This window comes from Aspergillus pseudotamarii, assembly GCF_009193445.1.
Source record: "Aspergillus pseudotamarii strain CBS 117625 unplaced genomic scaffold BDV38scaffold_92, whole genome shotgun sequence".
In the NCBI taxonomy this organism is placed as follows: Eukaryota; Fungi; Ascomycota; class Eurotiomycetes; order Eurotiales; family Aspergillaceae; genus Aspergillus; species Aspergillus pseudotamarii.
Genome location: NW_022475106.1, coordinates 69,132 through 96,943, shown reverse-complemented (window position 1 = coordinate 96,943; position 27,812 = coordinate 69,132). Strand labels below are relative to the sequence as shown.

At 48.5% G+C, this 27,812-nt stretch overlaps 9 protein-coding genes across 9 annotated transcripts; 6 read left to right on the top strand and 3 right to left on the bottom strand.

Moving 5' to 3' along the window:
- Nucleotides 1–514: 514 nt before the first annotated feature.
- On the bottom strand, nt 515–3,549 carry BDV38DRAFT_275454 (glycoside hydrolase family 71 protein; the record flags this gene model as incomplete). The annotated part of the gene is made up of 5 exons (XM_032058032.1): nt 515–892; nt 1,156–1,343; nt 1,415–2,124; nt 2,199–3,023; nt 3,104–3,549. 5 exons carry the CDS (start codon nt 3,547–3,549, stop codon nt 515–517), a joined length of 2,547 nt encoding a protein of 848 aa, XP_031908115.1.
- A 396-nt stretch (nt 3,550–3,945) lies between these two features.
- Nucleotides 3,946–5,148, top strand: BDV38DRAFT_288128 (uncharacterized protein; the record flags this gene model as incomplete). The annotated part of the gene is made up of 1 exon (XM_032060993.1): nt 3,946–5,148. One exon carries the CDS (start codon nt 3,946–3,948, stop codon nt 5,146–5,148), a length of 1,203 nt encoding a protein of 400 aa, XP_031908114.1.
- Nucleotides 5,149–5,554: 406 nt separating this feature from the next.
- BDV38DRAFT_288127 (uncharacterized protein) lies at nt 5,555–5,860 on the top strand (the record flags this gene model as incomplete). Its single annotated transcript, XM_032060992.1, has 2 exons — nt 5,555–5,595; nt 5,686–5,860. 2 exons carry the CDS (start codon nt 5,555–5,557, stop codon nt 5,858–5,860), a joined length of 216 nt encoding a protein of 71 aa, XP_031908113.1.
- Nucleotides 5,861–6,915: 1,055 nt separating this feature from the next.
- Nucleotides 6,916–10,924, top strand: BDV38DRAFT_225645 (uncharacterized protein). Its single transcript, XM_032052852.1, has 5 exons — nt 6,916–7,586; nt 7,636–8,216; nt 8,275–8,309; nt 8,361–8,397; nt 8,446–10,924. The coding sequence occupies exons 1-5, from the start codon at nt 7,138–7,140 to the stop codon at nt 10,608–10,610; spliced, it is 3,267 nt and encodes a 1,088-aa protein (XP_031908112.1). The 5' UTR covers nt 6,916–7,137; the 3' UTR covers nt 10,611–10,924.
- A 293-nt stretch (nt 10,925–11,217) lies between these two features.
- BDV38DRAFT_288125 (MDR family MFS transporter) lies at nt 11,218–13,137 on the top strand (the record flags this gene model as incomplete). The annotated part of the gene is made up of 6 exons (XM_032060991.1): nt 11,218–11,368; nt 11,419–11,730; nt 11,785–12,308; nt 12,355–12,676; nt 12,734–12,876; nt 12,946–13,137. The coding sequence occupies 6 exons, from the start codon at nt 11,218–11,220 to the stop codon at nt 13,135–13,137; spliced, it is 1,644 nt and encodes a 547-aa protein (XP_031908111.1).
- Nucleotides 13,138–13,930: 793 nt separating this feature from the next.
- BDV38DRAFT_297351 (putative choline transport protein) lies at nt 13,931–16,096 on the top strand (the record flags this gene model as incomplete). The annotated part of the gene is made up of 5 exons (XM_032063110.1): nt 13,931–14,513; nt 14,577–14,916; nt 14,988–15,262; nt 15,338–15,571; nt 15,648–16,096. The coding sequence occupies 5 exons, from the start codon at nt 13,931–13,933 to the stop codon at nt 15,746–15,748; spliced, it is 1,533 nt and encodes a 510-aa protein (XP_031908110.1). The 3' UTR covers nt 15,749–16,096.
- A 700-nt stretch (nt 16,097–16,796) lies between these two features.
- On the bottom strand, nt 16,797–18,753 carry BDV38DRAFT_262434 (uncharacterized protein; the record flags this gene model as incomplete). The annotated part of the gene is made up of 4 exons (XM_032056101.1): nt 17,993–18,753; nt 17,858–17,934; nt 17,687–17,801; nt 16,797–17,449 (listed from the first exon to the last, which is right to left on the bottom strand). Coding segments are annotated over exons 1-4 (521 nt in total), but the record flags the coding sequence as incomplete, so codon positions are not given.
- A 1,049-nt stretch (nt 18,754–19,802) lies between these two features.
- Nucleotides 19,803–22,128, top strand: BDV38DRAFT_275450 (alpha-L-arabinofuranosidase A; the record flags this gene model as incomplete). Its single annotated transcript, XM_032058031.1, has 9 exons — nt 19,803–19,922; nt 19,979–20,326; nt 20,386–20,433; nt 20,484–20,600; nt 20,650–20,839; nt 20,888–21,307; nt 21,384–21,538; nt 21,607–21,714; nt 21,781–22,128. The coding sequence occupies 9 exons, from the start codon at nt 19,803–19,805 to the stop codon at nt 22,126–22,128; spliced, it is 1,854 nt and encodes a 617-aa protein (XP_031908108.1).
- A 1,043-nt stretch (nt 22,129–23,171) lies between these two features.
- BDV38DRAFT_275449 (uncharacterized protein) lies at nt 23,172–26,023 on the bottom strand (the record flags this gene model as incomplete). Its single annotated transcript, XM_032058030.1, has 4 exons — nt 23,172–23,227; nt 23,281–23,324; nt 23,917–25,574; nt 25,721–26,023. 4 exons carry the CDS (start codon nt 26,021–26,023, stop codon nt 23,172–23,174), a joined length of 2,061 nt encoding a protein of 686 aa, XP_031908107.1.
- Between the last annotated feature and the right edge of the window lie 1,789 nt (nt 26,024–27,812).

Below are 27,812 nucleotides of genomic sequence, written 5' to 3'. Positions count from 1 at the left end.
TCCACCCATCCATCCTCTCGTTTTCTCGTCTATCTCCCACTTATATTATCTTTCTTGCTTGCTGCACTTACGAACGTTGTTCCCCAAATATTCCACGCTTTGAGTGACTCGCACACCACTGGGTCTTTGTTCTTTGGCTTTGCTGTGGCCTGGCCTCACCTGGCCCTCTTTGATCATCGCTTGTCGACCGCTTGCTTCCTCGAACGCATACCATGAAACGCCCACGGTCCCGACTGAGTAGGCATCTGGAAAGCGACCATGATACAGACACTATCACGAGCAGCAGCACCGACTCAGATGGACGGTGGGACGAGGCACACGAGACGGATTTGACGGAGTCGGACAATACACTGAGCCCACCAAAACGTCATCGGTCGATTGAAAGTGCACGCGGCCCAGAGTTAGGAGGACCTGTGGGCCATCCCCTTGATACAACTGAAAAAGCCTTGGTGTGAGATAACCAGGCGCACGGCCAGGAGAGTCTCGAGGCTACATTGGAGGTTAACCAGGGAGCCTACATCGAAGTAGCATAATATCGTGAATCGCCTTGTGGATAGTTGTCAATGTCCGACTGGCATGTTAGGACGCCCTGCTGGGCACCCCTGGTCGGGATTGGCTTCGGGGTGGCTGTGGTCTTTGACGCGGTGGTAGCCGTGGACTTGCGGTCATCGATGGTTGTTATGAGACCAGACCCAGCACCACCATCAGAACCTTGGTCTTCGTCTCGAGAGTTCAGAAGGCAGGTATCACTGACACCTGTGGTAGTGGCCGAGGCCGTGGCGCGGCAGCCGGTGTGGACGTGACTACTAGTGGTGGTGCAGGAAGTGGAGGAGGAATTGATGGTGGAGCATGAGACCCAGACATCAGTTACTGTTGCGGTCGTTGTACATGTCTGGGAATCGTCGTCATCGTCACTGTCATCGCTTTCATTATGGCTAGGGCCTGGATGAGGGTTCGGGAGCGGTTTTGGGTCGTTCGAGGCAGCGAAGCCTCCGCCACCACAGCCAACGAGACATGGACAATCGCCGCAGAAGCTTTTAGAATGGCAGCCTGAGCCACATCGGGCACGGTTGGTACATTTTGGACCATTGCTGCTGTCTGAAGCCGAAGTAAACGTGACAGGCGGAATTTCGGTGTCTCGAGCTGATCAGATACCCAAGGGTAAGGTGGGATGGTTATATCTCGAGTGACTGGTGGATGCGAGACGCCCTCCTCCGACAGGGGGTTTGGGTCATCCGTGATAACGATTGTTTGCGGAGGAATACGATACATAGGATAAATGGTTGTCGTAGGAGTTGGGCTCGTGATTGTTACCGACCACAACGGCAAGACACTAACCGTGGCTAAGGTATCGATCAAGTTAGTAAGTGCATTTCACTTCATAGAAGCTTTGTAGAGCAGATGAATAACTTACTCGGAGGAACAGAAATTCTGGTCTCTTGTAGAATATGGCTAATACTCGAAGTAGTTACTACTTGACCATCCGGTAATGTGGTAGTAACAGGAACCTCCCATGCCACGTTCAACGTGGTTTGGTAGCCCCCTTGGTCATTATCGAATGTGATGACTGTCGGGCTTGGGAGGGTAACTGGGGGGAGCACGAGAATGCAGTCTGAGCCGCAGCTAACTGCTGGGTTTGCGTCCTGCCAGATCGATCCATCAACAATGATCTCTGGTGGCCGGTCATCGTCGCCATCGTCATCGTCATACTCATCATCATCGCCTTCAGAGGCCAGCTTGCAGGCACCAGGAGGGCAATAGTCTCGACTACACGCGAAATTGCAGAGCCCCTTGAGAAGCTCATACTCATCTGCATCACAGGTATCTGGGACACCTTTGACATCAGATGGGGGCGGTGGAACGTTCAAATCACCAACTGTAGCGCACCAGCATGTGCTAATAGGGCAATAGCCATAAGCACAGGCAAAGCTGCACAGCCCGGCATATCTTTCTCCATGCTCACTCTCGCCCCCTGTGCAAGCAGGGGCAGCAAACGGAGAGCTGGGAGGGATGTATGGTGGCGAAGGTGTCTCTGAGCAAGCTGATTCGGGACAATATCCAAGGTTGCAAGCGAACGAGCAAAGCTCTCCATAATTTGCATCGCCATTTTTTGGATATCCTTGCCTGTGGCTTTAGGCTTCTTCTTTTCGGCGCCCATCGCAGTGCAATAACATGCGCCTACCGGACAATATCCATACTTGCAAGTGAACTGGCACAGACCGGCGAAGTTTCTAGCTCCTGACCCTTTGATACAAGTTTGATCGGAGAGCTTCAATTTCGGCGATACAGCTTTGATTGTTGATCCAGCAGTGGCAGATCCCACCCACGGATTAAGATTGGCAAGGCCACTGACGCACGTGTCTGAGATGGCCTTGCCTTTGACAGTAAGCACACCTTTACTGTGCCGCGAGATAGTAATTATTACCTCGCCCATGAGATGCAGATTGAATGGGAAGCTGCCATGGTAGATGCCGACACCACCATCTGGTTCAAACTCCCAGTGACCGTCATATTCAAGGCCGCCGATACTGACGGTAACGGTTGCATTCGAGCCGAGCAGTGCAGAGAAAAAGACTTTGTCGTCCGCCAAGGTGTACGCGTCGTACTCAATCTGGAGTTGACTTGCTGTGTTTCCCGTTGTGCCTCCACCAGAACAGGTCGTTCGGGGGTTGGTGCGATACCAGATGACCAAGTTCTCCTTTGTCATCGACGATGTCCCCGTCTTATACAGATCAATGAGATACGGGAGCTGTGTCCGCCATCCATCATGAGGCATATCTTGCACATAGTTATAGGGCGCCCTCCCTGTGAGAAACGCCACATACGCCTTCTCGTTGAGGGGGCCAATATAATGCGACTCGCCGTAGTCATTCCAGGGGATTATCTCGACCCACTCCGGTTCCAGATAGGCAATTTCAACCCAGCGATCGTACCAGAGAGAGTCCGAGTGCCAAAGCCAGTTTTTACCATACCCAGGCATGTTGGTATAAAACCACGGAGAGGCTGGCATCATATATGACTTCCTGCCTCCGCCAAGTATTGGATATACGATGCGCCAACGTAGGTATTCATTCGTCCCAACCCCGTGGGCCAAGCTGCTCACGAGAACAAACCATCTGCCACCCCCCCTGCAAGTTGAAGAGCCGGCTTGGCACCTAACGAAGACCAGTCAGGGACAAAGAAGCAGCCAGTAGCAGCCTTTATGGCAATCCAGTCTTCTGCATTGCCAGGCCCCTCAAAGGTGGACACAAAAGGCTTGCCCTGGTAACGGTAGTGGGCCGAACTGGAGGAGTACTTTTGAAGCATCGCGATGACCTCTGCTTGGGGCCATGGCCCGTTTCCGGCATAGTCGAATGAGAAAAACAATTGAAATACAAGGCTCTCGGCAGCCTGGAAGGCATTCTCAACAGACTGTTCGTTCGTTGCCTCGTTATGGGCCATGTTGAGCGCGAAGGCATCAATATGCGCCTCTTGCGCGAGGGTCATATCATGCTTCCAGTCAGAAACCTCATAACCTTGCCTGAGTTTTCTACAGGGTGGTCCCCACATTATTGGGCGAAAAATAATACCAATTGCATTGTGTGTGTGAATATGCCTGTTCAATTAGTTGTGCGGATTCTTCCTATACCGAGTTGTAAATTTTTTTAATGCCTAGTAAGGTTAATCCTACGCTACGATCCCTGGTAAGATACCTTCGATGTCACGGTTAGGGCTAGGTTCGGAGGACTAAATCTTTCTAGCCTGATCGATTTAGTCGGCCGTAACTACTATTTATTTAATATCAACCCACCAGGCTTGGCGCCAACCGGGTTTCATCTTAGACAGTCATAGCTCTCCACTGTATTAAAGGAGGCGTCCACCTCTCTCCTCAAGCTCTGTCAACTTTCTCTTTTATACTCAGTTATGTTTTGTTGCGTTTTTCCTTTTTGAAATAGCCAGCACAAAATGATAGATCCTTTTCAAAAGCTGCCGGCAGAGATCATCATCCAGATTCTCGAGTCTTGTTGGGACTTCACAAGCTTGGATGGGCTACTACAGATCTCATCAAATGCCAATGAGGTCTTCGATACATACTACCCTAACATTACTGAGGCAGTCCTGGCCTCTTGTTCCATGACATCAGGGTTCAATGGCCATAAATTTCGATTGGTTGTAGCCATCCAGGCTGCAGCCATTGGGCCGCGCACATTACGGAAATTCCTGCAAGACAAGGATTGGGACCCAATGCCACCAGTCATGGAGTCCATATTTTGGTCGCTGGATTGCTCTACCCCCATTCGTCAGGCGATCAAGACAGCTGCTAAGGTTCATCGTCTTGCTTGTGTCTGTTACGACTCATTCATCGAGAATATCAAAAAGGCCAAACCAGCCCGCCCGAATGTGAACGAGGACGAGATGCATGACTGGCTTTGCTTCAGTGAACCAGTACGATCAACAATACTGTTTCCGCCTGATGCTATCCACCATCCATCCTTTGTCGAGCAGTTCTGGCTTCATCGTGCTCTCTGGGCATTTGAGCTGTATTCTTATATTTACAGGGCTGCAACAACACGCTGGGCCTGGTCCCCCAAGAAAGTAGGTCGATACACTGGCGCGTTTCTGATATTTCCCAATGAGATGAATTGGCACGAAGATGAGCATCACACCATCACTCAATGTATGAGATGCCTGTCACGCAAGGCGCCTATCCAACTCAGCTCTTACTACCCATGGCTGATTGAGCTGCCTTCCCCGGACGACCTCATTATCAATTCCTGCTGGGCATTGCCAGACCCGGTGGACATAAATGATCTCGGGAACAAGGTCGATCGCTCGTGGGGAAGGGGCCCTGGGTTTGCAAAGTATCCCGGCCCTGGTATGGGAACCTTTCGTTCGCTTCTTTTAGAAAATCATGTCAAGCCTGATAGTCCTTTACATCAATGCGATCTCCGAGTTTTTCGAGGGCTGGGTATCTCTTTCTGGGATGAATGGCGATTGTATAAGATGGGATTACAAAGGGAAATGGGGTTCACCACACAGCCGAGACCTGAGTACCCGAAACCCATCACGGATGTCTTGTACACCTGGTACAGCTTAGTGAAGGATGAGGATTTAGTGGACAAAAATACTTTCCCTTTTAGAAGGCGATTCTCTTGGTATGTTCGATGAGCCACCTTAAATATTATAGAATTATTATTTTTCTTAATATAAATAAAATATCTTAATTACAATCGGCACAAGGCGAGCCAATATAGCCGACTTATACCCATGGAACTTAACACCATCAATGAAACCTACACATTATCCAACCAGTAAGGTCTCGGTATCAGGTCATCGCGCAAAGTCTACAGGCAATATCCATTGAGGGGAATAGACCGGGCGAGAACCCTGTCAAGTGACAGAAAACCCAGTCTTTGACTTTATGACTCGTATTATGTCGGTGGCAAGAGTCCTGCGTCATGCTGCGTCGCCGAAACACTCTTAAATAAACGTGCTCTCCCTATGCCCTCTGGCACTTCACATTTACTATATACATGCTTGTGAAACATGTAACAGCAGATACACGACCCCAAACATGGCAGTAACTATCCCAGGTGGACAGCGAGCGCCCATGCGGTAAGTGAACAGCCATAAGACACAAGACAAGCTGAAACTGGTGGCACGCTTTTGTCTTCGAAGATACTCATTTGTGTCGGCCCTGATTAGGCCTCAAAACCCAGCCGCCTTTAGCGTTGTCGCCGGAGCAGCTGCGGCATGGATGATCTTCCGATGGTACTCGCCCTCGAAACCGGAGCCGAAAGCACTCCCCTTCCCGTACGAAGATGCGGAGGACGTTATACAGTCCAAACCAAAGAAGAAAGGTCCAACCAGAATTCCCTGAAAGATTGGAAAGTGGTTGTTTCGTGTTAAACTCGGAATTCAGTCTCTCCTGGTGGGCTTGAGTCTCGATCTGCATATTTTACGCAGATATATCGTGCGAAGTCTGTGTATATTCATTTATGACTCTGAAAATTCAATGTCATTCTTTTTGCTATTCTATAATTACCCATGGCGTATACTAGGCCTCTCTTCCTCATTTCAACTTGCCAAACTCAGGGGATCTAATGCTCTACAAAGTGATACTGGCCATACTTTCCCGCCTTCCGCACCTTCACACCACACTTCAATTTTACCTGATAATTTATCCAAAAGCCGATCATTGACATCCATTCTGCATTTATATAAATGAAGGACAGCCTAGATCCCATTCATAGCCACTGAGAATGACACTGTCACCATCGCCTCCTACTATAGTACTTTTCTGTTGACTTCAAGAATAATATATTACGAAATGCTTGAGACTGGCTGCAAAGTCGTTTTCTCCGATATTCAGGCGATCGAATGGTTCTATCGCAGCTCTACACCTACATGGCCTACATGCATCTACAGACGATTGGTCCCTTTACACGAGGCTAAGAAACGAGAAGAAAGATGAAACGTAAAGGGAGAATTGGTATTACCAGAGGGAAGCGAACGATCAGCAGCACAGCGCTTGGCGAAATGGCCACAGCGCTTACGTTCAGCCACTGCAACACAACAGTATTTAATTGTTGGTTTGTTACACAACCTAGGGCTTTAATTGACTTGCAATTCGCAGACGGGCTTTTCGCACCCTTGTGCCTTGTACATTCCGACATCAGAAACACACTGGACACAGTGAACGTGTATCTCTGAGGGCCAGGTCATCCACTGTGTCGGCGTTCTTCGTAACTCAAGAACAAGCGACACCGAGATGCGAAAAGCATATCAATATTAGCGCCATGACAAAGCCAAAATTAGAAGGTTGATAGGGACCAATGGCTATATGGCCTACATGGCATCGGGGATTGGGGATACACCAGCCTTGCCGCCCGTCAAGCCGGCACGACAGTCTCAGCTAACAACCGAGCAGGGGTAGTCTAGGCCTGCTCCAATGGCGATGCGATTTGAATCAAGAGTAATGCTACCATGTTCAATAATAATAGTATCACATGGATTGCGCGGTGGGTCGCTGATATAGGCTGTCAGTATCGTCGCTTCTGGGATCTCCACCACGGCGCTTAAGTGGATTTCTGTTAATATATCTTGTTCTCATTGTGGTTTGTCTTCTCCATGAGTTAGACACAGGCCAGTTGAGCAATGGAGCATAAAGTGATCACAGGTGAATCCAATGCTCTCGACAAAACGGGATTATGTCTACTATCGCTGGATGGTGGCGGTGTGCGCGGGCTTTCAAGCCTCTATATCTTGAAGCACCTCATGACTCAATTGAGCCATGAGCGACCAGAGCTCGGACAGGTCAAGCCCTGCGAAATATTTGATCTCATCGGTGGCACGAGTACTGGAGGACTTATTGCGATCATGCTTGGCCGCCTGGAAATGAGCGTCGACGAGTGTATCGATACTTATGTCAAGTTGATCAGTACAATCTTTGAGAAGAAGTCTCGATGGCCTGTAAACCTCTCGGGCAACATCAAGTCGCGATTTGACTCAACGAAGCTAGAAAGTGCTATAAAAGACGTTGTGACAAGCCATGGAGCAAAGGAGACAGATCTTTTCAACGACGGAGGTGAGCGCGGTTGTCGTGTGTGAGTATATGATTCCATCGATAACGTAGGATGATTCTCATATTGCTAGTTTTGTTTGTACCACATCACATGAGACAAAAGACATTGTACGTCTTCGAGACTATAGTGTACCGTCTAAGGATAACATTCCTGCAACCATCTGCCAGGCTGCACTTGCCACGTCAGCTGCTACATCGTTTTTCAACCCTGTTGACATTGGGAAGCGGAGATTTGTCGATGGTGCTCTAGGCTCAAACAATCCTGTGGAGGAAGTGGAAGGAGAAGCGGCAGACATATGGTGCCCTGGTACTGGCGATTTAAAGCCGCTCGTGAAATGCTTCATCTCCATTGGAACAGGAGACCCCGGAATAGCTCCGATCGAGGATAAAGCGCTCAAGTTCCTTTCTGCGACATTGACTGGTATTGCGACCGAGACTAAGCAGACCGAAAAGAGATTCATAGCAAGATGGATCAAACACTTTCATGACAAGCGGTACTTCCGTTTCAATGTTGACCAGGGACTGCAGGGAGTTGGCCTGGCAGAATACCGAGAGCAGGGAAGGATAGAAGCAGCAACGCATCGGTATCTAGATCACCAAGCTCAGGCGATACAGGTGCAACATTGCGTCCAGAACTTGAAGCTAAAACAGGGTGCGTATATTCAGGTTTTTGAATAAGGAACATTGAATGCATAGCTAATATGGAGTAGGTATGGCGGCGTGCAATATCTCAAGGCTCCTGATGGTACGTAGAGACCGGGAGCTTGGAAGCTGATATCATATTGACACAATATAGAAACACCATGCGTCACGTTCAACGCAGCTCTATATAAGTACGACTCCTCTGGGCCGTCGGTGTGCCAGTGCTAATTTTCTTACAGCGTCAAGTACCAAAGCACCCTGGACCGTCCCTTTCCGGCGGAATCCGCTCTTTGTCAGTCGCTCAGCGGACATTGCCAGGGTTGATGATATACTCAGGGATGACAGTGTCTCCTCCCGGGTTGCGATTGTTGGGCTTGGTGGCGTTGGGAAAACGCAGATTGCGCTTGAATATGCGCATATCGTGCGAGAGCGGCATCCGGACTGCGCAATATTCTGGATACCCGTCACCAACGCTGAGAGCATGGTGGAGGCGTATTTGCAAATCGCGAAAGAGCTGCAAATCCCTAATGTTGGAAACGAAACCAAGAGTATTCAGAATATAGTCCAACATCGACTGAGTCAAGAAAGCTCCGGTAAATGGCTACTGGTGCTGGACAATGCTGACGACATCTCCTTTTGGGCTGAGAAAACTAAGGATACGGCTGGTTCTATCTTGCCGAAGAGTAAGCATGGATCTATTATTTTCACAACCAGAAGCCACAAAACAGCAGTTGAGTTAGTAGGGAGAAATATAGTCACGGTCAAAGCGATGAACAGCGCACTAGCTAAGAACTTGCTCGGAAATACTTTGATCGACCGGAGCTTGGTAGCAGACGAACGAGCTACCGCTGAATTACTTCGGAAGCTTACGTATCTGCCGCTCGCAATTGTCCAAGCAGCTGCATTCATCAATAAAAATCAAATGACACTATCCGACTACATCTCTCTCCATGATAGCACCGAGGAGAGTACTATCGACGCCCTTAGTCAGAATTTCGAAGACGAAGGTAGATACGAGGACGGGAAGAACTCTATTGCGGCAACATGGCTCATATCCTTCGAGCAAATCCAGGCTTCCGACACGTTAGCAGCGGAGTACTTGTCACTTATGGCCTGCGTTGACTCAAAGAACATCCCGCAGCTATTCCTTTCTCTCTCACAGTCGGCAACACGGTCTGCGGATGCTCTTGGGACGCTGAGGGCTTTCTCCTTTATTACAAATCACGAAAATAGCCAGCTTCTGGATATCCATCGCCTTGTACACCTGGCGACGCGAAACTGGCTACGGATGCAGGGCACCCTCACAGAGTGGACGAACAAAGCTTTGAGTCACATGAACATGCTGTTCCCGTACCCCGACGAGGAGAACCGACTCTTGTGGAGGCCATTTCTACCACATACTCGGTATATCCTAGAGTCATGGGAATGGGATAACTCAACTAGTGCAGCGATACATCTACTACGTGTCTTTGGGCACTGTGTCCTTCGGGATGGGAGATACGCAGAAGCTGAAAGGGCTTTCAGCACGACTGCAGATTCATATAGAACTATGCTTGGCATCGAACATCCTATGACACTGGAAAGTGAGGGAATTCTGGCACAAATATACGTCAAACAAGGGCAATGGAGCAAAGCAGAAAACCTAACCATACACATACTACCCACCCTCAAAAGGGTACTCGGTAACGAGCATATATTAACAATGAGAGCCATGGTTACACTTGTGTCTATATACTGTGTTCAACAGCGATGGGCACAGGCAGAGAGATTGGAACTACAAGTCCTGAAAGCTCACGAAAGTGTGCTTGGCGCAGAGCATCAGGAGACCTTGATGTGTAAGCGTTTTTTAGCAAAGATATATTGTGAAACAGGCAAATGGAATCAATCAAAGAAGCTAAATTCGCAGATAATGAAGGGTCACAGAAAAGCATTCGGGATGGAGCACCCATTTACACTCTGCAGCACCCGCAACCTGGTAAGCGATTATATGTCCTTGGGACTTCTGAGAAAAGCCGAGGCACTGCAAACGCAAGCGACTGAGACTTCCAAGAGTGTCCTTGGAGCAGAGCACCCTGACACATTGAACGCCATCGGTTTGTTGGCCTCCATATATAGCGTCACAGGTCGCCTTGAAGAGGCCGAGAAACTGGAGTCACAAGTTTTAAAGAGCTGCCAAGAGGTACTTGGTGCGGAGCATCCTCTGACTATATGGTCTATGTCCCCTTTAGCTTACACCTGGTGGAGAATGGGTCGATATGCTGAAGCAACTGAACTATTGGAGAGCTGCTTACAGTTAGAAACGAAAATCTTTGGTCCTGACAACTCCAACGCAATAGAACATGGTCGAAGATTACGGCGATGGCAATTATACCAGCAAATGACGGGGGGATGCACTACAAGCTAGCTAGTGGATCAATATGCTTAAGATCTGGTTTATATACGTTTACCTCATATCTTGATGCAATGCTTTCGTTCAGTGTATAACTTTGCCCACCTTTCTAGTAAAGGTGGGTATTAATATGAGTGTTCTCGATTTTGGCAAGGCCTTTGACTACACGATAGCTGATTCCTTATATCCTTTACTTCTTGAAACTCTCTATCAATCCAGAGGGCTTATACATGAATTGTGTATAAAGGCCCTTCATTTCCTACAAATTGTCCCTAGATACATAATACAGTCAGCACTAAACGAAGAATCTCGCAATGTAGCTTGGTATCAGTTCCTTAGAGATACAGCTTACTCATTAGGGCTATTGATCCGTGATGATAATCAATACCCGATCGGGTCTCCGCTCTCATAGCCGAAGGGGGAGTGGGTCCATAACGCGATCAAAGATCAATCAAATGCGATATCTATAGACTAATGAATCGGTCCACCAACATGTCTTCAACGATTTTCCTTCTGTCATAACTTCCCCGCAATCCCTCCCACTTTATATCTCTAAATACCACACAGAAGTAAATTGACCGTCACGCAATTCGACTGACCGAATCAAGTATACAAAGCTGCCATGCACTCAACTGCCCGCCATTACAACTCGCTCGACGGGACATTGAGGGCTGAACCCGACATTGAGCCCGCCATCCCACATGAGGAACAACCTCTCTTACCTTCAGAGGAAATCTGGAAACCGCCGCAAGGCTTCCTCTGGATCCAAATCGGTAAGCGTCACTGCGAGACGACAGTACCAAACCGCTAAAGATTGAGTTAGCGATTATGTCCAATGTTTTTCTCTCGGGCTTTGACGGCACAATCACCGCTTCAACATACGCCGTCATCAGCTCAGAGTTCAACGCTGCCAACACCGCCTCATGGCTCACCACCTCATACCTGATCACCAGTACCGCTTTCCAACCTCTTTACGGTCGATTTTCCGATATCTTCGGTAGACGCATCTCCTTCTTTACGGCGACCATCACATTCATGATCGGCTGCATTGGCTGCGGCGTCGCCAAAGATATCATATTTCTCAATCTGATGAGAGCGTTGACTGGAATTGGTGGGGGTGGCTTAATGACCATGGGTATGGTGAAATATTTCCATCCTACGGACAACGTTGAATGCTAATATCGTTCAGCTACCATTGTCAATTCGGATCTGATCCCTTTCCGTCGTCGCGGCATGTATCAGGCCCTCCAAAATGTTATGCACGGTTTTGGTTCTATCTGTGGTGCATCCTTTGGGGGTTCAATTGTTGACACTATTGGGTGGCGGTGGTGCTTTCTGATGCAGGCCCCCGTTGGACTACTTGCACTCATCACAGGTCACCTGGTCATTCATCTGCCCAGGAAAACCGACCTTATCGAACCGGGCCAGGGCCTCCGAGCGATCTGGCAACGAATCGATCTCTCCGGCGCATGCGTGCTCATTCTGGGCCTCTCCAGCCAGCTGGTTGGATTAAGTTTGGGCGGAAACGATTTGCCATGGTCTAACATATGGGTGATTTTCTCACTCGTAGCAAGTGTGGTCCTTTTAGGTGCCTTTGTGGTTATTGAAACAAAGACGTCTGCGATCCCGCTTATTCCCCCGAGAATGCTGCGAGGCCTCCTGCCTATTGCTACCCAAGTCTCGAATGTCTGTGTCGGGATGGCGGCGTATGCAGTATGTAGTGTGGCAGCTTTTTCGCAACTAGAGCTAACATTAGTAGTTCCTTTTTACCCTCCCATTGCTATTCCAAGTCATCCTCTTGGACTCCGCCGCAAAGGCCGGTGCGAGACTGGCGATCCCGTCGCTCGCGACCCCCGTGGGTGGTGTTATCTCCGGCATTGTCATGTCCCGTTGGGGGAAACTGGCCCAACTTGTACGTGCGGGCGCTTTGCTGATGTGCATCGGAAACCTGCTAGTGATGTCACTGCAATTCAACGATGCTGGCTGGAAGTACTTCACATACGTGATTCCGGCCAGCTTGGGCCAGGGTATCGTGTACCCCGGGATTTTGTTTACGTTTTTGGCCGCATTCGACCATTCTGGTACGTACAATACAATCCAACATTGTCTAGATGGATTATTAAACTAACAATTCGCAGACCACGCTGTGTCGGCGTCCACGGTCTACCTGGTGCGCTCACTCGGCACCGTTTGGGGGGTGGCGATCACATCCACGATTATACAAAATACATTGCGCTCAGGCCTCGATGAGGCCTTGAGTGGAGTACCAGACAAATGGAAAGTAACATCCCTTTATTTGCGAGTAGGCGCTAGTTGAGCGATAGCTGATCAATGTGTGGTACAACTCCAGATTATCGATGATATCCGACACTCGGTGTCGGCTATACATGACCTACCGCCGGATATCCAAATGGTCGCTAGACTGGTATATTACCGGGGTATCCGACTGTCCTTTATGGCTTCGGCTTGCTTTGGGTTTGTGGCTACCATCGCTGCATTTTTCACAAAGGGCAAAGGGCTACATCGTGCGAATGATGCGTAAACCTATCTCGGAAGGCTAGTTATATAGGGCTAGTCACCCTTGAGCCTTGAACTCAACACCGGGGGTGAAAAATGTCAAGGTAGGTCCGATGGAGGTAGACGGGGTGGAGTTGGACGAGGTGTCGGAATTAGTTCCATGCTGGGAGACATATTAGGTGTGAACGGCAGCCTTATGAACAGAAAGTCTACAGCAATAGAAACAGAGATGTCATAAACTTTATGGCAGATCAGCCTTACCAGAACTTACTGACAGTCATTGGCGACTGCCACCGTACTTTAACCCATAGCAACACTACCTCGTATCTATTCCGCAATGCGGAGAAATCCCATTCCCAGGGAGAAGAGAACCAATAGATAAACCTCAAGTGATAATGAACCTTAATCCGGGGTTTGGAAATGCGGGGAAGTATCAATTAGGCCAAAATATCCTCAAGCCTCAATGGCCACACAACCTACTTTGCAAAGCTTCTTCAACGTCGATCCGCTATCAATTCCGCCGTAATTCCGCTATAATCACGCATTAGGGGGACCGGAAAACACTTCTGCCTGTCAAGAACTAAGATAATGCAGCGTTGATAAACACAGCTCGGAATTCGATAAGCGTTCCGAGTATCGTTCACTATCTTGATAGGGTATGATATCGCTACTAACGCATGACCAGAAACCCTAACGTCAACTCCATCAATCGTAAGCTTCAATGGCCGAGTGTAGAACAATATGGGGAGAAATGCAATGAAATATATCTACACCCTTACACGATCCGCACAATTTATCACCTCACTTCACATAACAGTATGAGCAAACAAGACCTCAAACCCAATCATGACCTCTCCACTCCGTCTATCGAACTCTCCAACGGCCAAGTCGCCGTAACAGGCCTCCCCAATGCGCCGATGAAGCAAAACTTCAGCATACTCAGCATCATCGCGGTAGGTTACAACATCTCCAACAGCTGGGTTGCCATCGCGGCCAGTTTCGCTATCGCCATCCAGTCCGGCGGAGCGGTGACCTTGCTCTATGGAATCATTCTCGTTGCCGCTATTATGCTCTGTACAGGACTGACACTTGCTGAACTTGCAAGTGTCTACCCCACTGCAGGTGGGCAATATCATTTCACCTCAATCCTGGCGACAAGTCGCTGGAGCCGCAGTTTGTCATACTCCAGTGGGCTCGCAGCTGTGTTTTCATGGATTACGCTGAGTGCATCCATTGCACTGTCCTCGGCTAATGTGCTTATGGCCATTATAATCCGGTGGCGGCCGGAATATCAACCTGAAACCTGGCATTATTTCCTCGTGTATCAAGCTATGAATGCTGTTATGGTTTTCTATAATATATTCCTCACGAACAAAACATTGTGGATCTACAACCTTGGTTGTATGTGCCCGATTATCTTACGTCTAACATCACCTAGTCAATGACTAAGGCTAACGGAAATAGTCCTACTTTCCATATCCACGTTTCTCGCCATAACAATCACCTGTCCTGCTCGCTCCTCCATCCAACTTGACTCCTCGCAAGTCTGGACGCAATTCGCCAACGGCTCCGGCGGGTGGCCAGACGGCATCTCCTTCTTGACAGGCCTCTCAACACCTCAATTCATGCTTTCTGGTCTCGACGCAACGCTCCATCTCGCCGAAGAATGTCTTCAACCCGAACGAATTGTCCCAAAGGCAGTCATTATTACTGTTATCGTGGGGTTCTTAACCGCCTTTCCCTTCTCTATCGCTATAATCTACAGTTACAAGGACATTGAGCTCTCCCTCACAACACCAACCGGGTACGTCGGCCCCAACTTTTTCAGGTCTACCAGAATGTAGCGTTGTTCTAACATGAACCAATGGAATCCAGCTTCCCAATCTACTTTATATGGGAAAAGGCCACGCATTCCCCAGTAGCAGCTACGATCTTCATGGCCTGCATGCTCACCGTATCCTGTGTTGCCCTAAATGCAGTGCACCAAACGTCATCCCGCTTAACTTGGTCTTTTGCCCGAGACGAAGCGCTCTTCTACTCGAGCCAGTTGGCCTCTGTGAGCCCGACTCTCGGAGTGCCTGTATACGCGATCCTGCTGGATGGGCTGTGCGTTTTGTTACTGGGAGTTGTCTATGTTGCTTCCTCCAACGGTATCACAGCCCTACCCTCGTCACACTCGTGTATATTTTAGTCTATACCTTGCGTGCTAACACAAAATGCAACAGCATTCAACGCCTTCATAAGTACAACCGTGGTCGTCGCACAAATCTCCTACGCCATTCCCTCCGCACTTGTTCTGTATCGTCGTCGATCGACCGATTATCTCCCTCCATCCAGACCATTCAAACTCATAAATACAGTTGGGTACATTGCCAACATAGTAACGATTGCGTGGGCTGTTGTGTTGACTGTCTTTTTCTCCTTTCCAACTGTGTTGCCAGCTATAGGTGGAAATATGAGTATGCTGTCTTCCCTTTATCTACCTTTTCTCATTTTCTGCTCTTTAACAGGGAAGATATGCTAATGGTATCGTAGACTACACTTCCGTGGTGCTCGTCGCAATGTTAGTTCTTGGAATCGCGAACTGGTTCGCATATGCACGGAAGCATTATCATGGGCCGAGATTAGAACTATGAGACTTTTATTTTTCACTTGTTCAACGATTCGTCGGTTCTATACCTATAGCGTCTTCTCTATGTGCTCGTCTTATGTCTATAAGCCTCGTTAGTCCCAGCCTGTTCCTACAATAAAACCAAAGTTATTAGCAACAACCGAGGCAGAGACCTTATAATATAGACCCTTTCTACTGGTCGCATTACCTTGATACGGTCAGTTCATTGGTGTGTACCTTGCTACCCCTGTGTGTATTTATTTTGTAGCCGTTTCACAGCATTTCTACTATGATAATTTATGGAATGGAGGCCTATAACTGGAACCAACCAAGTAAGTATACATGAGCATGGCTGCCACGGCACGTGAACGCCGCCGTTTTAATTGATCATTGTTTCTGCCTCGGGCAGATCAGCCGTTCGTCGCGACTCTGATCATGAGATCACCTGTGACAGAGACTGAAGCTTTTTTTCATCGCCTCCTAATTGAGGTTGTCTAAATTCTTTACTAAATACATCTCCAGGCAACCGAATACTCAATTTAGAAGTTCTTTATATATATATATAGTCTGGAACCTACGTATGGTCATCTACAAGAAGTTCTAGAACTTCTGATGAAGGTTTCTGCAAGAGTGCTGCGCCTTCTGACAGATGTCATTGAAACCGGTTGTTGCATCGACTAGCCACTCTTTAATTAAAAATGACACGATGGCTGTGGCTTGTCTGTTCCGAAGCCTCCTATCAGAGGGGAAGGGTCCGCAGAAGTGGAAATGACGGTGGTGGACATAAGCCAATGAGATGGATGTTGAGTGTCTGCGTAACCAATGGGAGCGTTGTGGCTAGTGGGGGAAGAAGGGGGAATTCGGAACTCGGGTCTCTTACTAGGATGGGGTCCCTGTAGGGCTGTGGCTGTGGAAAGGGGGCTGTGTAAATGCACTATGTAGTACTAGTAGTAACTCAGCTCATTATTGTAAATTATATTGTCTGACGGGTTTGTGCTACGGACTGTCTCAACTACCGAGGATTGTTGTTGTTGTTGAATCAAATACGACACACAAAAAAAGGGGGGGGGGGGGGTGTTTAAAAATGGGGGCCAGTCAGTGATAACAAAGTTTGCACGGGCAGGATTCACACCAGCCCCAATGCGGAATGCCGGGAAAAGCAGCTGAGAGCCTGAGACCGACGGTTGAGGACAAGGGAGTCCGGGTGGAAACATCGATTGCTTCCTAGTGGGTATACGAAGTGCTTAGTGATGAGAAAATTTCTTGGGTGAGAATGGCAACGAAATTCTGGAAATTCTAAATTGGATTGGACTCAATCTTTAAAGAGTGCAATCTGAGCCACACGGGGCGATCGGCTTCTCCTCTGTTTTCAATTCCATTCCCTCTTTTGAATTTCTCCGCTTCGGACCTTGTCAGCTTTTCTCCCCCGTTGGTTCTTAATTCCACTTTTCTACTCTCTCTTTCCTTTTCCCCCCTTCAAGTTCTTGTCTCTTGTTCGACCCGTTCGTACTTGGCATTTCTTAGGTACCTTCTACCCCCTTTCATTGGCCCTTACCGTGCCCACGAGAGCCTCTTCCCCATCATCTTAATTTTCTTCTTCAACCGATTCCATCATTTCGAAGCTTGATTTGATCAGTCCATACTGACCGGTGCGACAGTCGTTCTGCCCACAGATATCTATCATCATGAGTTACCAACAACAGCCCCCCTATCCTCCCCAGCCTGCGTAAGTACTCCAATGTCACCCGATTTTTCATATCCATATTTGCGACCGGCTTTGCGATCTCTATCCAGGTAGTGTCGGAGGCTACGGCGTTGCAGTTGGCCAAGGCGCGGTTTTAAGGGTCTTGTCCGATGTCCTCCATTGATTTCCCCGTGGAGTGAGCGGACCGGACAGGAAAGACTCGACACTTGTGCCGCCCAAGTTATTCACAATTCATTCTAACTCCCGGCCTCGATACAGCTACGGTCCTCCTCCCGGTAACTACGGTCCTCCTCAGGGCGGGTACCCTCCCCAACAGTACGGTGGTTACCCTCCTCAGGGTCCTCCTCCCGGACAATACGCACCTCAAGCTCCCGTAAGTTGCGACTCCGGACCGTCTCTCAGGGCGACAAGCTAACGATCGTACCACAGATGGGATATCAGCAGCCGCCGCCACAGCAGCCGCCACAGCAGCAGGAGAAAAAAAGTCACGGCTGCCTTGGTGCCTGGTGAGTACTCCTTCGGGTATCGGCTCGTGCATGGTGCTAATCCTCATCTTTCCTTTAGCTTGGCCACCCTTTGTTGTTGTTTCCTGTGTGAAGAGAGTTGCGAATGCTGTATGGAATGTATCGAATGCTGCGAAATGTGCTAAAGCTTCACGACCCGTATATGACCTCGATGATACGATAATACCTACCCATTGCGTGCGGGATAGCCGGTTGGGGTGCGGGCGCCGAGAGGCGCTGAAACTGTCGCGATTCGGCGTACAGCCCTGTTCGCTTATTTCGCTTTCCTTTGACCTTGTCGGTCTGTCCCCTGGACAACGTGGACCGTACCGATTTTTATCAATCATGTTTACTTACTTGGGGATAATGGCTTCCAGGACAAAGTGCTGGATTGGGGAAGAGACTTGCTTTAGCTGGATGGCGCTTTCAGTTCGATGATCTTTTCATTTCTTGCGGATCTTTTTCTTTTGTTTCCTTCTTGCGTCGGTGTTTCTTCGAAGGGAGCATTGTTTTACGATCGATTGTCTTCGTGGATCGTGGAGTGCAATATGTCCATCTGCAGTACGGAGATAGTCTTCAATTGGACCTTTATATTTTCCTTCTATCTCTTCTCATCAGAAACCTTGTGCCCACCTAGCTTGAAAGTGTAACAGGAGATGGTATTATGCCAACAGGTTAAGATGTTTAGATTCTTGAAGACAAGAGCCAGTGAGAGGTTGGATATAAGGGTGTCACGGGCTCATCCGATTGGCCACCCACACATTAACCTCAGCCTCTCATCTTGCCCACAGTATATCAATGTCTTCACATCCATCTATCCTGATAGCAGTCAGGTAAGGAGGTTTAACAAGGCAATCGATCAGATAACTAGGTTAGGGACCTGTTGTATGCCCGCGACCGAACATCTTCCTCAATCATCGGTTGAGGAGTCACCTGAGGATGCAAAGGGCGGACGTGGAATTCGTTACGAGACACGCTGGCTCCCAATACTCATGGCGGTTTTCGGAGGCGAAGTGAATGGCGTTACCAGCGAGACGTCATAGGATCAAAGCTCTCAATGCCCTCAGGCACATCTCAACTCGATGACAACATCGACCACTGCCTCGTTTGAGGTCTCCAGATGGGCCGGAATCGAATGGCGCTCTGTTAAATAGCCCGGAGAAATGTCGGCAGAACCGCCAGGCATCAACATTAATTAATTCAATGCAACCCTGATGGCAATAATAGCCTGCGGTTGAAGACGGAAAAATAATCTCCGTGCAATGCAGCATCCTATGCCCATTTTTGGGCACGAGTGAGACGATCACAACAGCAATGATTTCTGTGATGCGGGGGACCTCCGCATTTTTATTCTCTCCACTTCAGTGTTTCAAGGAGCGGGTGTCTTTGGATACAAGTCATGAAGCCTAATAATACATGATACGATGTATACACGGACGAAACATGTTATTGATTTTACCCGCCGAGGGGGCTAGATTCCTTGAAAATGCATGCTGGCTCAATGGTCGCTCCTCGACACGCTATCATGCAATCCGGCAAAATGTCAAACCATCGTCCTGCATGAAGCTGTGACTTCATTGTCTACCTGCATACCCCTCAAGGACTTTTACCAGAAGCGGAAGTCTTGTTCCTCAATCCCTCAAATGTCATGGTCCTACTCCACAGGGAATACTGTCTTTTAGCGAGCAGACTCTCTTCGGCATGTCTGCAATTGCCGGGAAACGGTATGTGTCATGGAGTAGACTCCGTTGGGGTCGGAGATAGAAAACAGATATAAATTGTCTGGGGTTCACTGGCCGGGGTCAAGAACTGGACGGGAATAAGATCGGCAGAGTGCATGTACCGATCGCCCTTGTAGGGGAGAAGCCACTATGCTACGCAAATATTTCCTTCTGCCCTTCCTGGCAGCCTGCGGTGCAGCGGTTGAGATCTCCGTTGCATCGTCTGGCGGTAATGCCACTAGCGGTTTACAATATGGTATCATGGAAGAGGTAGGGTCCCCACCGCGAGTGGGTTCAATCGGATATAGTGGCTGATAATTATGTAGGAAATCAACTACTGTGGTGATGGGGGTCTGTATGCGGAGCTGATTCGCAATCGTGCGTTCCAGGGAGGCGAGAAATACCCTTCCACATTGGATGCTTGGATCCCAGTCGAGGGATCGGCGCTGTCTCTAAAGAACCTCAGTCAACCCCTGTCATCTGCACTGCCAACGTCAGTCAATGTCAAAGGAACGAGAGGAAAGGCCGGTCTTACCAACTTGGGTTGGTGGGGTATCGACGTGAGAGAGCAGACGTACACCGGCTCCTTCTACGTGAAGGGTGCCTACAACGGAACATTCACAGCTTCCCTCCAGTCCAATAAGACTGGCGAGGTATATGCCAGTGCTGTCATGGTGTCCAAGAGTGCTCGTGGCGAGTGGACACAGCATAACTTTACTTTGACCCCACCAAGGCTGCCTCAAACACCGAGAATACGTTCTCTATTACCTTCGATGCTTCTGTGAGTGGATACCTTAGTGACCGGTAGATTCACCCCTACTGACTGTGTAGAACACCGTTGATGGCTCTCTTGACTTCAACCTAATCAGCCTGTTCCCTCCTACCTATAATGACCGTCCCAATGGGCTTCGCAGGGATTTGATGCAAGCGATGGCCGACTTCGGACCTGTATGTCAATATGGTTCTATCCAATAAAAGGGTATTGCTAACAAATCAGAAATTCCTGCGGTTCCCGGGTGGCAACAACCTCGAGGGCGATACCCTTGATGGCAGATGGAAATGGAACGAAACCATTGGACCTCTCAAGGACCGCCCAGGCCGTGCAACAACCTGGTCCTATCAAGAAACCCACGGATTAGGGCTCGTCGAGTACATGGAATGGTGTGAAGACCTTGGAGTCGAGCCCAGTAAGTCGCTTATCACCACAAGTCATGACTCCTCTAACAAGTCTGCAGTCCTTGCCGTATGGGGTGGATTCGCACTGAACGGCGACGCAATTCCCGAATCCGAGCTTGGTGTATACGTGCAAGATGCCCTGGACGAGCTAGAATTCCTCACCGGCTCCGTCGATACCGAATATGGTGCCCTCCGTGCATCCCTCGGTCACCCAGACCCATGGACAGTCAAGTATGTCGAAGTCGGCAACGAAGATAACCTAAACGACGGATTGGATTCATACAAATCCTACCGCTTCCAGGCCTTCTACGACGCCATCAAGGAGAAGTACCCAGACATCACCGTCCTGGCATCCACCGTAGAAATCGACTTCCCCGGCGATGCAGGCGGTGACTATCACCTGTACGATACGCCAGACAACTTTGTCGAGAAGTTCAACTTCTTCGACCAGTACAGCCCCGACCATCCGATTCTCCTTGGTAAGTACTGGCTCTAGACCACTTTAGCAAGCCAATCACCTTTTCTCATTCACTAACAATTCTGAAATCCGCACAGGCGAAATCGCGGCAATTCAGCTCAACGGACGCGAAATCGTCTGGGGCACCTCCAACCATTTCTCGCAGTACCCATGGTGGATCGGTAGCGTCGCAGAAGGAGTCTTCCTCATCGGTGCCGAAAGAAACGCAGACAAAGTCCTCGGAACAACATACGTAAGTATCATCGAGATACCCCCAACTTCTCCCTCACAGTAGGATCAACTAACTAATGTACGTCACAGGCCCCCTTCATGATGAACCTCGACAACTACCAATGGTCCCCTACCTTCCTCGCTTTCAACTCGAACCCAGATGAGACGGCGCGTTCGACCAGCTGGCACCTTTACGATGTATGTATATACAAATACACCCATTTCCCTGTCATGGCTTAGGACTTTAACTGACGCCAAAAACAGCTCTTCTCCCACAACTCCTTCACACACACACACCCCACAACATCAAACTCCAGCTTCGGACCTCTCTACTACGTCGCCGGTGTTGACAACACGAGCAACTCTCATATCTTCAAGGCCGCCGTTTACAATAGCACCGCTGATGTGCCCGTCTCTCTTACCTTTGATGGTGTCAAGGCCGGTACCAGTGCGAGCCTCACTGTGCTCACCGCCGCAGATCCACTGGGTATGAACGAAGTGGGAGTTGCTGATATTGTCGATAAGAAGACCTCCACCGTGACGGCAGGCGCCAACGGTGTGTTTGATTTCAGTCTGCCAAATCTGAGCGTGGCCGTCCTGAAGACGGAGTAGGCGTGTACAAGAAGTTGTTGGGTTAGATAGGCATTCAAACAGGATGAATGAATGAATGAATAGAGTATGCAGAGATCACTTTGGAATATCATATATATTTGTGCTTGACGTCCTTCAATCCTTGGCTTGGTTATTATTATTACACTTATTATTACTCTTATTATTATTGTTGGTTCTTTTTTTTTTTTTTTTTTTTTTTCTCTTTTTTTTTTTTTTTTTTTTTTTTTTTTTTTTCCTCCTCTTTACCAGTCTAATAGTGGATAAGTATTATCGTGCCACGTGAACTTACCTCAAATCCTCTCCAAATCAGTCTATAAGCGAGAGAAACTTAGACCAGCGTTTAAGCGTAGTAGGAGACTGAAGCGTTCTAATGATAACGATGACATACCACTATTCTGGGAAGTTAATAGACCGATATGGTATATCTCAGTCACAGAATCACGAACTTTTGCACGGAAAGCCAATATACGCTTACAACTAATCACAAACACAGAAATGGTGGACAGATATTCTATCAGTGCTCTATTGTCATATTTTGTAACACGAAAGACAAAGGTTCAGCGAATGAGTATTCGTGACATTCCTAATTGTGTGGTACGGTCGCCTTTCCTGGTGGGAAAGGGGTAATCCAGAATGGCTGGAATACAAGGGTAAAGTTCGAATGTCTACCTAATATATATTAAAAGACTGGATCTCAGGGATTGTGCAAGTTGAATAAGTCAAGTTCATTAAGCTTTAGTATCTTAAAATCGTCCTTTATAATTGTTAGTACACTTATCTGCAGAGTCAGTATTAAAAGGTATCCTTATGGAAGCACACTCCTGAAAGAGGAGGCAGAGATTAAATATTGTGTCATTCAGTTCCCGAAAGGTATCACCACACAAGAAAGTGAACTTAATATAGATACACCATGTGACTGATTTGGTGTTGCAAGTTAGTCCCAGATTGCTGGCGCGGTACAAAGCATGTGCTATGGTTCCCCGCGTCGGAGGATTTCAGAGCCCTTCTCATTATTATCAGGGGGTCATGTCAGAGGTCAGTGGTCATATCCAGGTGAACCTGACTGCAAACCAATCCAACCAAGTCAAGCCCAGTCGATCTAAAGGTGTAAAGTAGTATAGTACCACCTCGAGGTAAGTGAAAATACCATACCACGAGGATCACTAACTCGCGCAGGGTATGCACCGCCTTGAAATCTACGCCCTGTAAATTCTCTCGGAGATAGTCAAGAGTAAGCTAATTAGTAGGAAAGTGCCATATAAGTAGCTAGTTGGCACGGAGTAGCAGTTGTAGAAGCCGCTGCGCAGACATTCCATCCTATCCCCGTTGGGGGACCAAAATGGGCTTCCGTCGCTTTCGAGTATGATCTCCAATTGAATATATTGTTAAACTTTGAGTCTGGCTGAGGTCACTGTTCATCATCACACATTATGTCGTATCGCCCGGTAGGCTTCATAGAGGTCCGGGTTATCTCCCACTGTAGTCTCGAAAGGAAGAGAATTCCAAATATGAAGAAAAGAAAAGAAGAAGTGTAGAATGGAAAGATGAAAGAAGAAGATAAAGTGCCTGTGAAAGAAGAATATAGAAGTTTGAAGAAGCCAAGAATCGAAGAAAAAGTCGAAGAATAAAATGATGATGTGCAAAAAATTAAGCGGTGAAAAGCAATATAAGACAGCTCCTCGGGGGAGAAGAAGTAAAAATAGACAGGAAAGTGTCAAAGAATATATCAACAAGAAATGTGCGAAATAATCAGAAATCTAGCGAAGAGAAACGTAATGTCACACATACGAGTCGATCTCAGGAACTAAAGGCTGAGCATCGAAATAACATGAGGCATCAAGTGACGGTTCCAGGCCCATCACAGGAAAGGCGGACAATGCATCATACCCATTCGTCAATGTTGACTCCAGCCCTGGGACCGGAAAGTCTTCTGGGGAGACTGTGGGCAACCCATTCATCATATCCTCTGCGGGAACAGGGGGTGGTGCCGCAACTAGATCATCACCTAGTGCTTCCTGGTCAATAAGGTTTTGAGCGTTCTCAAGAACTACTTCCTCCTTCTGCACCATCCAGTGCTTAAGGACTTCCATAGGTGGTAGGTTACCACCGCCCTTGCCACCGCGCTTCTCGCTATCTTTCCCACGCCCGCCCCGGCCACGCTGGCAGGGGTTGAAGTGGGTCCGACGCAAGTGAGCAGCAGCGTTGTAGTTAGCACCATATCGCTTTCCATTTCGGCAAGCTTTACAGTTGGCCAAGAAAGTCTTTCCAGGAGAGATATCAACACAGACCCAAACCTTACGAACCACAGCGTGGACCCGCTCAATGTGACGTCGCAGCTCGTGCTCTCCGTGAAACCCATCGGGCTGGTCGTTGCACATAGAGCAATATGTCTTTTGGCGCGGGGGCCGCTGGATCGAGGCCTTGGGAATGGCTGCGACCTCTTTGGAAGTACCATCAGAGGATGAGATACGTATCATCTTGGTCTGGTCGGCCGCCTTAGGCGGAGACATGCTCTGCGATCCCACTTTCGGGGCAATGGGTCTGGTGCCCTGAACAATTTGTTCTTGGGTCCTCCGAGCCGCTCTTGAGGGTTGAGACAGAGACGAGCTGCTACTGTCGGAAGACATGGAATGCTTCATCTCCGTTGCCGGTGACGAAGAAAGAGTGGACACGGGCGGTGCAAAGGATGTAGCAGGGGGTGCAGAGCAGGAGAAGGACGGGGCAGTAGATTCAGTCAAAGGGAACGAGACATGATCCATATCGCGCTGCGCGGATGTGAAGGGGTTTGTAAATGGAACTTTCATAGGGGACGTGGCGGGAATGAAGTCTGAGGATGGGAAAGGAAAAGAGCAGTTTGGATTGAGATGTGGTCCCGAAGAATCAAATCTCATCATCCCCATACCTCCGCACAGTGAGTCGGTAGTTGGGGTTCTACTCATCTCCACTGCGGCCGACACCGGTTGGGCCGGTTGGTCAACCAACGATGGTCTCCCGAGCCCAGTCAGGTTGGGAACCAGATCCGATTGTCCGTGATATTGCGGGACGAATGATGGATTCGAGGGTTGAACTCCAGTCGCCGTGGCATCCGTAGCAAGCGCCATCGAAAGTGCGGAGACTCCGCCTTGAGCCTGGTATTCATCCAAGTATTGTTTTGCATATTCGGACGGGGAATATTCGTTGACATGGTCGAGGCGACGATGGATGCGTTGGGGTCCATAGGAGTGTCGATGTCCCGTCAGGGGTGAGGCCAGCGAGGGTCGATGGGAGACCGGAGTCTGCTGACTCTGCGAGCGGACCATAGCCGTGTGCCGAGAGGTGCCCAAGCCCGAGTAGTTCTCCTTCCGAGAATTCGATCTAGATAGCTTCCGGATCGTCTGAGGAGCAGCTGGCGAGGACGCATGAGACAGATCGCGCGTCAAGTCAACGGTCACCGGAGGTTCCGGAGTCTGCCAAGTGTCAATCCAGGGACTGTTGGCGGGAGAGCAGAGAAGAAAGTGAGAAAGGATGGAGTAGCGCAACAGGGACACAGGATGGGTTAAGAACGGAGAGGTGGAAAACAGGCGGGAGCAGAAGACCAAGATAGATCACATACGGTGACTCGTCGTTTCGTCGGAGGAAGACCAGAACCAGGTAGAGTCCGCGGAGTATCCTGTCGAGTCCGTTTCCCAGGTTTCTCGAGAGATGAACCATCATTGTGAAGGGTGCCAGAACCAGAAACCGGGAGGTAGCTGGGGGAAGATACAGCGGCTGTGGTGGGCATGAACTGATTTAATTGCTCACTCCAAAGTTCGTTGCGCTCTGCTTCCGGGAGGTGCGAATGCCGATCCAAGAAAGCGTCCCGATACCCAGAGATGGCCCGTTTGAAGAGTTCCTCGTCGGCCATATTGACAGCCATATTGGAAGATAATCCTCTTTTGAGTGTTGCCGTTTCTCACGTGAGATGAGGCAGGAAAAGAGCTGCTATCAGTACCAAATGACTCTGGGGGCTTAGGAGGGCAGTTCTCTATCCGAGTCGTGAGTTAGTGCTTGATGACAAGGAGAAGCTGACAACTCAGAACAAGTGGGTAGAGATGACTAACTGGTAAATCAAGATTGATCCCGTGATGTGCCGTGCGGAATCGGCGAATTTGATGGAGTAAAGAGAGGGGGGCTTGGTAGTGTGATGTGATATGCGATAAGGAGATAAGGAGAAGGAGAGATCAAGAAGTATAGGAGGTAAGACAAGGTTTCGGATGTGGAATGGTTGAGAAGATAGAGATGGAGAGGAGGAGGAAAGGATGTGATAGATATAAGGGCTCCGAGAGTTGGAAGAGCAAGTATCAAGATATATGTGATGCGACAGATGATCGATAGTTGGGGGAGGTTTGAGAGGAGGGAGGTGAGGGAGATATCAATTTAAGAATTGAGCCCAAAGCTCTCCACAGCCCGGTTTAATCAAATGGCCCGGACTACGGAGTACAATGGATGACTGGGATGGGGGAAAGGGGGGGTGGATTTGATGGTGTATGGAGAGGTAGGTTGTAGTCGTAGTGTGAGGACAAAAAGTCCGTCAGAGAGCAGTAGTTCATGGCAGGTTTGAAACCAACCGGGCGGGGATGAGACTCCATGAGATGAAGGGAAAGATTGGCCAGTGCCAGCCTGCACTAAAGCAGGAATGGCAGTGTGGACCGGGGGGCATGAGAATGATCATGGATGGGCAGAAGGGTTGACAGAGATGAGGGTCTGGACTCTAGAACAAGTCTGTCGACCGTCTGGGGTGGGCAACAGTCACCAGTGGTCAAATGGAATTATTTGATTTTGGATTTTATTTTGATTTTAATTTTTTTTTTCTCAATGGATTGTAATATTTTAATTATTTCATGATTTTTTTGTTTTAATTTTTAGATTATTTATTTATTCATCCATCCATTCATTCTATTCTGTTCCTTTTTTTGGGCGGCCCAGTGTTTACCTAAAATTATCGTAGGATTCAATACGTATCCTAGTTATGATTATTTTATTTTATTTTTGTTATAATTTTAATTGTTTTCTCTCTTTTTCCTGGTGGTTAGAGAGAGCACTAGTACAAATCCATCTATGGGGATGTCCAAGCCTGGGGCAACAACAAAACAATAAGAGGAACTTACTCCGTAGATGAAAAACAAAAGTAGTAGATCAAATAAAATAAAATAAAAATCAAATAAAAAATAGAGAACATCGTCATCGTCAGTAAACTAACTAAAACCGCGTTAGCGCAAAGAAACCCAGAAGGTGCCCGGAAAAGAGAAAAGGGGAGAGTAACACGCTGACTGGTCAAACGCAGCTTGAATCGCTACAGACCAGACAGACGGCTATCATGGGACAAATAAGATACCTCCATGGCTTAGACGGATAACGAGTCAATGAAGGATGAGGTGCGAGCCCGGAAGTGAGGCAGCGAAACGGATTGCGCCGACGCGCTGCCGGTCCAGCAAGAGAACAGATAAGTAGGATGTGTTGGATGATCAGTCATCAGGATTACTTTTATTAGTACATCCCATAGAAGGTTAGGCTGTAGGACAGTCTCCTACCTAACCCACTCTGGACTAAGCCCAGTCAGTCCACTGCAGTTTAGTACCCTAGATTAGTTAGGTTAAGCGTAAGTGCAATACTCTGTACGTCGTAGTACTAGGTACGGAGAGAGAGGGTGATGGGGTTCCAGTCCG